Raw genomic sequence first — 12,714 nt, forward strand, 5'->3', positions numbered from 1 at the left:
AAATCAGTACTGGAGGTATGCTGACAGTAATGTGTTTTTTTTCTATTGGCCATAGATAAGAGATTCTACAGAAGTCACTAACTCAGAAATTCCTTAATGGAAGCTTCTTCTCAGATAGTTGAAAATAAATTGTTTAGGGGGAAAAATTTCTAAATGGAGTTGAATGAAATTAAAATGCTGTGGCACTGATGACATATAAATATGTAGCTACAGAAGTAGTTTGCTGATATGTTAATAATTTATGAGCAGATGATGTAAGTGTTGTTAAAGCTTTTTTAACCATGTTGAGCTTTTTAGTTGTTATAAATTTAGGATTTATTTGATTCACAGGTAGAAGCTAATACAGGGCTTCTTATTATTTAGAATGTATTAAATTGAAATGGGTAGGTTTAAGATCTGAGTTTTTTTCAAGATAGGAATAATATGACCCTGAGATTAGCTTAGTTGGTTAGAACATGGTGCTGTTAGCAACAAGTCTGTGGTTTCAGTCCCATATGGGCCATTTGTGTAAGAGTTGGACTTGATGACCCTTGTAGGTCCCTTCCAACTCAGAGTGTTCTGTGACTCTTCCATCAATCTATGATGTAAAATTTCTCCTTGGAATTTAAAGCTAAAATAATACACTTTCTACCAAAATGAAGCCATGTCAAATAGATTTTAGCTGTCATTGGAGAGGAGCAACTCTGAAAGAAAAGTAAAATTATCTACCAAGATAGATACAGTAAAGGAACAGAAAAAAGGTCAGTGACAGAAGAAGCACTGTGGATGTAGTGTACTGAGAGTGCCTGCGGAAGTATTTGATTCTATGAACAAACACAGCATATCCTTTTGGTATTCTTTATATCCTCATCAGTTGCTGTAATTTAAGGAAACCTTTAAATTCAATAAAGAAAACAAAAGTTTAACGCTCTTTGCAAATTAAAGACCAGTATCTGAAATAATTTGTTCCATCTTCAATTCCTCTTCCTAAATGAAACAGCATGTATGAATTTGAGTTTTAACTACCTCTTTTGCTCAAAAAAGACAGCATAACTATTTATATCTTGGCTGTTGTGTATAGATTAACTGGGGACAGTGAAGTCTAGAGTCAGTAACAGAGGATTTTTTGAATGTGACAAGATTAATTTTATGGCTAGACTAGACAGATAAGTGCTGGATGAGTGATAATGTTGGCAAATTACTCAGTGGTATTTCTATCACTAAGAAAGAAATATGGATAAATTGCACATATAAGTCTGCCTTTCTGAAATCTTGTTTTTAAAATACGTGGTAGTATCCCAAGATAGTGCATTATTTTGTCATAGGAAGAATGATTCATAGTGAATGGTTAGGGCATAGCTGTTATTCGGTAGATACATAATTTTCTTATAGAGGTATTTATTAAAAACAATAATATTCTACTATCTTTTGGTATCTTTTGTATATATAGAATAACATATATAACATATATAAGGAAATAACAAGCAACTGATTTTATTTATTTTAGCAGGTATCTAGATAAATATATAGCCCCATTTATGTATGAACGCTAAGTCTTGCTAAAATAATAAAGAAGCATCTCCTTTGAGCTATGTATGGGAGCTTTAGGTTCCCTCACAAATTAGCTTTTGCTATACAAAGGCAGTCAGTGAAAAGAAGAGAAATGTATAGAGGAAAGCATCACAGGGCAGTAAGTATAATACCTATCATATAAATTCTGTTCTATGTAATAATTAACAAGAAGGCTGCATTGAAGTTCAAACTGAAATGAATATTTAATGTTATGACAGGCGAACTAATAAATGTAAAAGAAAAAATCTAAGGCAAGGGAAATCTACATATCTTTCTGTAGACTCCTAATTCATAATATTTAACTAGATATACTGATCTGGTAGCTAAACTTTTCAAATTATATTATCCTTTAAGGTCCCTTGTAACCCAAAGGATTCTGTGATTCTATGATCCATGCCCACTTATCCATCAGAAAACTCATTTTAACCTGAGCTTTCAGGTTGTTCTTAGTACAAGGATAACATTGACTTCAGGGTAAAGCAAGAAAAAGCTGATGAATATCTGCATATCTTGTTATATTTAGTTACAGAATGATTTAGTAGTGGATTCATGAAGATCTTCGCTTAAAAGCACAAGAGTTGCGTTATACAGTAGTTATAACAAGATGTATGTATAGGCCTTTCTACAAAATTCTTCTATGCTCCTTTCTCCTTATCGAAATCTTTTGGTAGCACTAATTGATTAGAAAAGTTATTAGTAAGTTGTGACTCAAACTTTCCATGCAGCATGGTCACAAAGAAAATTTAGGCTTAATTTCAAGTTATAAGCACCTTTAAATAAAGTAGTTTCCCATCATGTACTGCAAAGACAGTTTACATAAAACTTGAAATCTTAGCAAACCTCCCCCTAGAATTTGGTTAATTTTAAAAATAAGTATTTCTAGTAATAGAATCAAAGTTTGTTTCAGGTTTTCATCTCACCATTTGAATTGCTTTTTCTGCTTGATGGTTATTTCTTTGTCCTACATATCCCTGGTTTGAGTGAATAAGTGGAATGCATTTGATTCTTCACTTCGAGGCATCTGCATTGAAAACAATATATGTCAGCTCACTCAGCTTATAGGGAAAAGAAGGCTGGTTGAAAAACTGTTTTATTGCTGATCTGTCTGCTACCTTGGGGAAAAAAACCAAACCACAGCTGGTTGGTTATGGAATCACTGATCATGTTTTTCAGCTTTCTGCACCCTCTCTTTCTACTAAGGTTGCCTACTACCTAGACTGAATGATTTACAGTAATACATGAATTAGGTTGTAGGAATTCAGAAGAGAGTAAAATGAGAATTTTTTAGTTCTCAAGCCATTCAAAGATGAGTTGAATGCAATATATTCCATTATAGTTGATTTTGAAGGCTCCCATCTTTCTGCTCCACAGGTTACTAATGGTGAAGACAACAAAACAGGCAGAAAGCAATGACATTTCATAGTATGATTTTATCTAAATACTTTTTACAGAAACCATTGTGTAGGAATGCATTTCCATACCTGAGCAGGTGTTTCAATATAAGGGAAAGAGTTTCAGCTTACCTTAGAACATGTAAGGAAGTTAAACTAGAATTTTCTATAGCCTTCTCATTGTAGCTGGCTCAGTGCCAGCACACTGATTGGGCTTTGGAAGTGCACCTCAAAGCCTGTTGCAAATTTCATTGAGCAAGATGCCAAACACCTAGGTCATTCAGTACTTAAGAACAAGCACAGAGGTGCTCTGCTCTTTTTTGGACTGACTTAGCCAGTATAAGAGTGTTTTCTACACTATGTTCAACTTACATTTCTTTGTTCTGTGATGTTTATTATTTTTGTCATTATTAAAAATTTTACAAGTTTTTTTATTTTACATAGCATGTCTCACTATTATTAAGCCATTCTGAGAAGTGCTGGACACTCTCAGAGACTTGATAAATCTTCACATAGCTTGTTTCCATTCTGGCCACATGCTAAAGATTTTATCACCATTGTCTTTGAAAACTAGAAATTTAAATTATGAGTATTTAACAGGTTATGGCCCTGGGCATTTCTCATGTTTGTTAACACTGGAAACATATTTCACAAACAGGTGGGAAGCTCGGGTCTTCAACATTAGCACAAGTTAAAATGACTGAATTGCTTTGAATCCTGGAGTTTTAAACACATCCTTATCTTTCATCTGGGAGATTGTGTTATAATGATTATCAGAAACATTTGTAAATATTTGTAAGAAATTATCACTGAACTCTATGATAATCACTACTTGTTTTTAAAATCTGTATTTTAGCAGGGCTGAGATTTTGTTTTGCGGAACTCTTTTATTCTGAGTTTCATCTTACGCTGAAAAACAAAGCCAGCATATTTTGAGGAATAAGGAGCTGCTACTTTTCTTAATTTCTTTTATTGAAATAGGATTTTATTATTTCATCTAACTACTATATAAGGAAGATGAATTAAGCAGTAATAGCTTTCTGACTGCAATTCTGCAGTTTAGTTCTGATTAGGCTTCAGTAAATAATCAATTTCCAATTACAATCAGTTTCAATTTAATTTTGAATTAAATAGGCATATTCTATAATTTGAAAACATGTTTGAGTCTTTTTTATTTGCTACACATAATTCAGGCATAATACAGTCATAATACAGACATAATACAGTCAACTGTATTTAGGCAGAGAAAGATCAGATTTCAGTATCCGTAGGTGTTATTGTTTGAAATTTTATTCAGACACTTTGCAGGTTGTTTTGATTAATACTATCTGTTACTGAGACCTTGAATTACTTGAAAATTTTTGGAACCATGTTTTTGTTTATTTTGAAGGAAATGAAGCATTAAGTTGTGATGAACAAAGTCCTCTCTTGGAACAGGAAAATAACAAAGAGTCAACTCTAATTGAAACAATCTTCATGGTGTTGTCTTACTGCACTTTATCACCCAAATCTCTTGGCGTTGCTTTTGAGTCCTACATGGAAAAGGAGCTGCTGTGGAGCTGCTTATACAATATGACAGGTACTGAATTTGTTAATAAGCATTTCAAATCTGATATTAAATGTTGTTAATTTTCAGACATGTAGTGAATATTATTTTTACCATAATAAATCAGGTAAAAGTATGTTATCTTACTTCAAAATTGTAGTATTATTGAAGGGGTTTGTGTAGTCGGGCCATGGTAGGAGTGGTGAAAATTTTGAAGAATGCAGAGGTTCCAGAGCAGTGTTGTTGACCAGTGGTCTGATGACCTTAAATGTTTGTTTTACCAGTGGATTGGCTGCAGAATGTTTTGTAGGTCTCTACCAGTAGCGGTTCTTCATCTCTGTGCATTTAACAACTCCAGATATCTGCCACAATTTAAAAGTAAGAAGAGTGAAAAAGAAGAAGAGTGGAAAAAGAGAAGGAAGGACTTCTCCTACTGAGGGAGAAATAATCCAAGGAGCATATAGTCAGTGCTGTCAACAGGCACTCATCCTCTTAATTTTCTGTTGAGAGGGAGCGTTGCCCTCACAATTAGAGAACTAATTCTATCACCAAGGAAAACCAGTAATCAACCAGAAAGAGAGGTGAGGTTTAGAAGGGTGATATTGCAAATTATGGATTAAAGCAGGAAGGCTCAAAAAGAAGAGGATGAAAATGGGAGAATGCAGGAGCGGAAATAAAATTATGAGTATTCCAAAATAGAAAACAATTATAAAAGTGCTCAGGTACCTCTCAGAGAAAAGTGAGATTGCAGAAAGTAGAAGTTTAATGGGTAAGAAGAACAAAAAGAGAGAAGTGGTGCATGGGAACTTTGAGAAATGCTGTGATGAGATTAGCAAAAAGTAGAGGGAAGCAAAAGTATGAGCAAAGGATCTAAAGATCTAACATGTCAAAACACATCTCTGATATGCTCTGCAACACTCTGCCTGACAATTGCAGCTCCATGACAATGGAGAAACTGCAGTTTGCTGGGGTATTAAGGATGTGGAGAAGATTGATACTTGTAATGTCAATAACTGTATTTAGGATGGTGTGCTTTGAACATGCAGTCTCTGATGGCATGCTGCGTTTCTGTTGATGACTATTATTTGTATGTATTTTTGTTTCCAAGATACCTTTTTGTTCTTTACTGTCTGTAGTATAGCAGTTTGGGCATCTAATAAATGCTCCTTCATTAATACTGTCAAAACAAAAGAGTAGAAAAAATGCATATCTGGGAACAAAAATACATACAAATAATAGTATATCTCTTTGCCTCATTGATACCTAGCAATTACTTAAATGGTTTCCATATAAAAAGGAAGACATCAAGCAACTTAAATAGAATTTTTATAAATATATCAATGGAGAAATGAGAATGAAGGATTTTTTTTTGTCAGTACTGTATTTAAGATGCTATATGTTTTGCATTATACTCTTTTTTAATTTGTAACAGACCAATAGATCTAATTTATTAAGAACCATAATTTTTTTCCATATGAATTTTGAAGACACTTTCTGAAACAGATTTACACAACTGACTACACTTACTAAATAGTTAATAATTCTTCCTTCTGAAGTTTCCAGTTGTGGTGAGTCGGAGCCAGAAGTTATCAGATGCTTGAAGTTGACTTTGATTAATTCAGTCAAGGGTATAGTGAAACAGATAATTTCCTTGATGCATTCCTGGGAGGCAACAGAAAACTATGGAACATACCAGCACAAGCAAATAGTTCCCGAAAGTTTACTGAAAACTGTTCCAAAGGAATGGAATTACACTCCTCGAGAAATGAAGAGAAAAGAATCTGGGAAATGTAGGTGAAATTTGTATGTAATTTTTATATATGTATACAATACATCCTATAAGCTTCTCATAAGAACTTCTAAATCCTTTACTCTTTTACTCCAAAACTGGGCAGTTAAATTTTGTGAGTGTTGTAGCTTGACAATGAACAAACTATTTCCAAACATCTTGTAATGGTTGGGATTTTTTAAGTACTTTGCATTAAAATTCAGTTATTCTTTCTTGAGACTTACGCCAATGCATAGCCAAACAAAGTTTTGAAAATAATCAGTATTGTAGTATTTATAATAATAGTACTGAAGATGTTTTCACCATCCGGCAGTAGTCAGATGGGATTCACAGCAAAGTGAAGAATATTGCCTGTACTTTGGCCTCAATGGCTGTAAACAGTTTTCCTTTTCATTATCATCTTTTCATTCAGGACTGTCTTTCATCCCAGCTTTGCAACACAGCAATTTATGCTTGAATAGAAAAAGCACTGAAACTATTGTGGAATATGCTACTGCTTGGTTGTTGAAACAGTTAGTTAAGAAAGAAAGAAATCGTATAGAACAGGAGGTGTTTTGAAGGTGGTTAGATGTAAAGCTCATTTCTGGTATGTATTTTCATGGCCCACAGTGCTTAAAGTGTCTGTCATTTCAGGTTGTAGTTCAGAAGGCTAACTTTTGGAAACATTTCATGATAAATTATTGCCACCAAAATATTACCTGATTATTTTCAATACTTTAGTATATTGTGGCACAGTGTTTTGAATATGTAGATTGTGGCCAAGCCAGGGCATCAATCCATTCTTTTTTTCTCATCTATCTTCCCTGCACTCTCATTTTAATCTAGAATATTTGTATGGCTATTTTAAGCTGGTTGCTATGTGTGAACTGATATGCAAGCTGAGGGGGAAGACTCTAAGCTTCAAGACAATTTAAATTTGTATGTGTGAGATCTAGGACAGATATGGTTCCTTTTTTTAAAAAAAGAAAAATGTTTGGAATGCAGGTGCGATGACACAGGATTTTCTTGAATTGTTTGAAGAAGTTTGAAGATTGGTGCTTTTTTAAATCTTGACACCTTTTGCTATATTTTTGATTTTAGATATGTCTGGTTTTGAGCGGCACAATTTCTCTGTAGTTACATTTATAGCTACTTTTATTATCTGCAGTCTTTACAGTGCAGTGCTATCTAGTGTAGATGCTTATAAGAAAGATAATAAACGGAAGTTTTGTCATTTTGAACACAGAAAGGGATTGATAAAAAAGTATAGATTATAAATATATGTAATATTCTGATACACTTAGCACAATGCTTCAGCTGTGAAGTTGAAAAAATTCTTCAGTTTTGAAGACAACTTTATACAATTCAGAATACCTGAGTACTGTCTTTCTCATGAATCCTGTAATGACTGTGCACAGCAGGATTGTTAAGAGAATCACAGTCTAAGTTCTAAATTTTCTGCCATTAAGTCATGTAATTTTTTTAGGTTTTGTGGGATTTATGTGTAGAAAGCATAATATAAGTGAAACTACAGTGTTGAGTACTTAAGATTTTACCCATTTTCAGTACAAAAGAAAGTTAGAAATTATCATGCAACATTCAGAAGCAGTTAGAACTATACTGGTAATGTTAATCATATCATCTTTTCTTTCTATTTTTAAGGCTTCACAAGGCTTGCAGCTCAAGCAGTATCTATTGTAATCAGCAAGTTACCTACAGTGATTGCATGTTTGCCTCCCCCAATTAAATACTTCTTTTTTCTGGCTGAGAGAAAAATGTCAAGAAACTTTGCTGAATTGAAGAAAGCTGGTCTGCTTGTCTGGAACTTGATTGTAATTATATGTCGGATATTTGAGGATGGAAATACTGCAGAATTTTTAACAGGTGCAACACTTGATAGATGGAGCAAAGAAAAACTCAGTTTTGTTCGTGTGTGCTTAGAAAGTATTATGGGAAAACAGAAAAGTGGTCCTAAGCAAGTGACCCAGAAGATTATACAAAGCATTGAACAGCAAAGACCAAACTGGATTGAAAGCCAGTTGCTGAAGGCAAGAAAACTGAGCATAGACTGGTAAGAAAATAGTATTTTTCAAATGCTATTATTTGCCCTTTATTTTACTGTATTATTGGCATGTTTGTGGCTATGGGTCAATTTTAAGGAAAAGAGATGAGCAGTGATCTTACATGAAACAGATTAGTCCTTAATATTGGTGGCTATATACCATGGGTTTGTAATTTAGGTTCATTGCTGAAACACTAAAGCATGGCTGTTTCATCAGAATGGTGTGTTCATAGTACTACAAGATTTCATGTTTTCTTGATGAGCCAAAAATGTGGACAAGTCCATTGTTATATCTTTCAAAATGTGAACAGGTACTAAATATATTTATAATTGAATTTTAGTGTGGTAAGTAAATTAAGAGGAACTGTGAGAAGCTTTCATTGTTCATCTATGAATAAAAAGTAAGCATACTTTATTCTAAAACATATCAAACCCTGAGGCAAATAGGGTATATCAAAATAGGTCAAGAATAATATCCTGCTGTGCCTTTCTGAGAAAATACCAATTTTTCCTTGGGATTTGACATTAAGATCTTTACAGTGATTTTTCAAGGACTTGTGTACATGTCAGTGTGTTCGTAGTCCAGTCTGTTTTAATGTTGCAGTCATGTATCATTCTGTAAAAATACCATTAATCAACTTTGCAATATTAGATTTATTGGAATTACATGATTTACAGAATTAAATTGTAACTGCTGAAAGTGAGATTGCTGGGGTTTTTTCAGTGAGTATTCTTTAAGGTTGCAGTTGTTGCTATCATGTCAGGATTTATCCGTATAAACAAAGTGATTGTAGGTTGGAATCAGTGATACCAGTGAACAAGTTTTCATGCAGTGCTTTAAGGGACAGTGTCCTGTTTCTATGAGTAGTCAATTAATGTGGGTATCAGTAAGCAGTAATAGCGTCATACAAATGCTCATTTACACTGCCCTTTGTTATCTTTACATTTCCATTTAATTCTAATTTACAAGATCTAATCCAATGAATAAAAGCTTGAATCCAGATGCCAGTGACTGAAGGTGTTGTAGAATAAAAAAGTATAATGATAATTTGTAAACTGATAGTTAACAAAATGGTCCCATAACACAATTTCTAATGTAGCTGAGAGAATAGGTAGTTCTTAAAAATACAAATGTAGGAAGACAATATTGTGGATAACCTCTAAAAATTAAAACTTCAGTTAATTTGCACATCTTCAGAGGCTGAAAATTTTAAATTAATATACTACTGTATTTTCTTTTGAAAAAATACTGTGTTATATGTTAGGTAGCAGATTGTGGAAAGTAAACATGGGAAAATGATTCTCTGTGTGTATAGTGTCAACCAAAGACAGAACTAGCTTGTGACTAGGCCTGGTAAATTTAAGCTTAGGATAATGAAGAACATTACCTGCTCTCCAAGTGAGCAGTTATTTGATACAGTTGTGAAATTGACTCCCCTGACTTCAGTTGCATTTATGCCACAGAAATCTAATATGAATGTTTTTCCACCTTTCATTCAAATATTATGAGTCAATATCGGAGGGGAAAAAAGATGCAGTTTCAAAATACCTGAGATATGAAATCTAGAGATAAATGTTACTATAAATGCAAATTGCAAAACTAATATATTAGAGCTGAAATTCAAATATTCAATTAAAGTAAGTAGCAGCCACGTAATTGCTAAACTAAAAGCAATCTTTCAAGAGGAGATTTATGGTTTTCATGAATGAATTACTATATTGTAATTATAAACTATATACTGATTTGGTGTTATGTAATCATCCAATAATCAAATAATTCACTGATTTAGCTGGATGTATGTGCATATATTTATTCATATTTATAAATGTTTATAGACTTCCAATAGATACATATGAAAGAAAAAAAATACCTATAAATTTCAAAAACATATTTGGGACTCACCTTCACAGCCATAAAAACATCTTTGAAGTGCAGTGGGTTTTTAAGTAAATTAAGTAAAATTCTTGCTTGATTTTGTGTTACGTTATTTTTATCAGGATTGCTAGTTACATAAAAAGTCTAAATAGTTTATATTAACTTAATTTTAAAGAATATTTCTAAAATTATAGCCTTCATTGAAAGATTTGGAAAACAGCAGTTGCACTCATTGCCCGTCTTGTGTACTGCCTGAAAGTATTATTATTCATTAAAATAACCTTCACTTTATGGTATCACCAGAGCTGTAAACAGTCAAGTTAGATTCTGAAAAACACAGGTCCTGAGAAGAAAAGAAATGTCTATCTTTGCAAAGTAATTTGTTGAATTGAAGATTATTGTTTTTCATCATGGTGACCCTGACCTTGCTGGCTGGGTGCATATACAGATTAAGATGAATGCAGTTATTCCTTGGCTGAGGTCTGCCTCTCTCAGGGCACATTCTTGCTAATGACATGATTGATAGGCAGTCCCAGATCCAGAAAGGAAGTCATTAATCATAGTGCTGCCTGAATCCAATCATCTGCTTCACCTGCACGGTAACAGCAGTAAAGGATACAGTTTGGGTGCTGGCACTGATATATTCCTTTGTCAGAGATCCTTAGCTTTTCCAGTGATAGTTGCTAAGAATTTTGACGAGAAATTCAGGTTGTATAATATGTAGCATCAAATATCAGCCTTAAGCATGCTTTTATTTAAAGATCAATTTCTTTGAAGCTTTTCTGTAAAGTACACCATAATAACATAGTATCACTTACTTACATTCAGCAAAGAACAAAATTATAGTTTATATTTTGAAACTATTTGCTCTGTAGGACATTCTGAAACTGCATGTGGAAGCAATATCACCAATGTCCAGCAGCTGTGCAACATTTTAGAGAGCCTGTAGGTCAAACAGCAACTTTCAGAAGGATTAACTTTGTAACTGTGGCACACTTTCAACAGTTAACTGCAACCACAGTGGTTTTCTTTCCAGATTTTGGGGTGGGGTTTTTTTGATATTTTGGTGGGTTTTTTACTTCAAAAGGAATACAATATTGATTTTTTTAATTAATTGAGAATGCTTCTTTGATTTATTTTAAACTAATCCAAAAGTCTGAAGAAATGACAATATATTCTTGTTAATTTTTCGAGTTCTTGACATATACATGTCAAATACCTGTGTTACAGCTTTAGTATTTGAGGAAAATTTTAGTACTTTTTCTTTGACTTTATCAGTGGCAATACTAAGATAGTAACTTGTGTTTGTGGGCAGAGTCTCACAGTGATCAGAGATTAGAATGCACAATTGTGGAGGCATTGGGTAATGTCACCTTCAGATTTTGGTTGGTAGAATTTTCACACAAATACAAAAAATACCAAGGAATGTTATAGGGCTAAAAATGCAACAAGTGGCAAATAAGTACCTTTTAAATGGTTAACATACCAGTGGGAAAAAAGCTACTTCAGTGTAACACTTCTAGCCTATACTTAGAGTAATGGCTACCTTTCTGACATGTTAATTAGGCTTTAATACGTGCTGTGACAAGCAAAGAAAAATGCACAAGAGTTCGAATGCTAATGCCATTTCTAGTAGCAAAGATACTTCTGTATGGGAAACGAAAATATTTGCTACTTCTATATCCTTAGAGTAAAGAGTATTTTATGTGTACATCTTTCCAATTAAGGTGATTAAAATTAGCATAATAATGTTATTTAACATGTATTATGTGAGAGATATACATTCAATATCTGTGTAAGTCAACTACTTCTATGTTTTTTTGAACTTGTAATTCTAGCTGAGTCCGTATTAATATTTTGCTTTTTAGAAATTTAACTTAGGACTGTATCTTTTCTATATTCTAGTGCCACAATCACAGTTAAAGGTGCAACGTTAGAGGAAGGAGGTATTGCACTTGGATTCACTGAGCATAATATAAACATGATGGTCCTGGATATCTGCCACAAACCAGGTGGTAGCGAGTACCTGAGGCAAATTTATCACATCATCCGGCTCAATGAGGTAGGGAAACGGCCTTTCCACAGAGCAATTAGGTGTGTACTGGCCTGGGGCAACATCTGCTGGCAGCTAAGGGTTAGTCAAGGAGGTGATAATAGTTCTTAAAGTCAATCTAGAATACTATATTGTGTTTTAATAGAATCCATTCAGTTTAGACTTTTGTGCCTTCATAGGAAATACTGTAGATTTTAGATTTTATTTAGGTACTTAGACAGTAGTATGGTCATAAACTTCCTTCAGTTTCATGTTGTAGACATGAAACATAGATACGTTTCAGGAGTCAGAGCACAGTAAAAAAAACCAAACAAAAATATCAATGAAAGCTGTTGAAGAATTGACTGCTGCAAAAACTAAAATTACACGCAGTGAATTAACTCTCTTGATTTAAACAAATAAGCAAACAAGCAACCCCTGTGGCTGCACTGAGGAAGTAAATACATCCATATGAGATCTTACTCAAT

The 12,714-nt window shown here is 33.5% G+C and overlaps 1 protein-coding gene across 2 annotated transcripts in view; it reads left to right on the forward strand.

Moving 5' to 3' along the window:
- KIAA0825 (KIAA0825 ortholog) overlaps positions 1–12,714 on the forward strand; it is a 245,789-nt gene that overhangs the window by 107,450 nt on the left and 125,625 nt on the right. For both annotated transcript variants that reach the window (XM_063421904.1, XM_063421905.1), the window contains exons 14-17: positions 4,333–4,521; positions 6,045–6,278; positions 7,919–8,327; positions 12,100–12,256. In XM_063421904.1, the coding sequence (XP_063277974.1) occupies positions 4,333–4,521; positions 6,045–6,278; positions 7,919–8,327; positions 12,100–12,256 (989 nt within the window). The remainder of the gene's footprint in view (positions 1–4,332; positions 4,522–6,044; positions 6,279–7,918; positions 8,328–12,099; positions 12,257–12,714) is intronic.

This window comes from Prinia subflava, chromosome Z (genome assembly GCF_021018805.1).
Source record: "Prinia subflava isolate CZ2003 ecotype Zambia chromosome Z, Cam_Psub_1.2, whole genome shotgun sequence".
In the NCBI taxonomy this organism is placed as follows: Eukaryota; Metazoa; Chordata; class Aves; order Passeriformes; family Cisticolidae; genus Prinia; species Prinia subflava.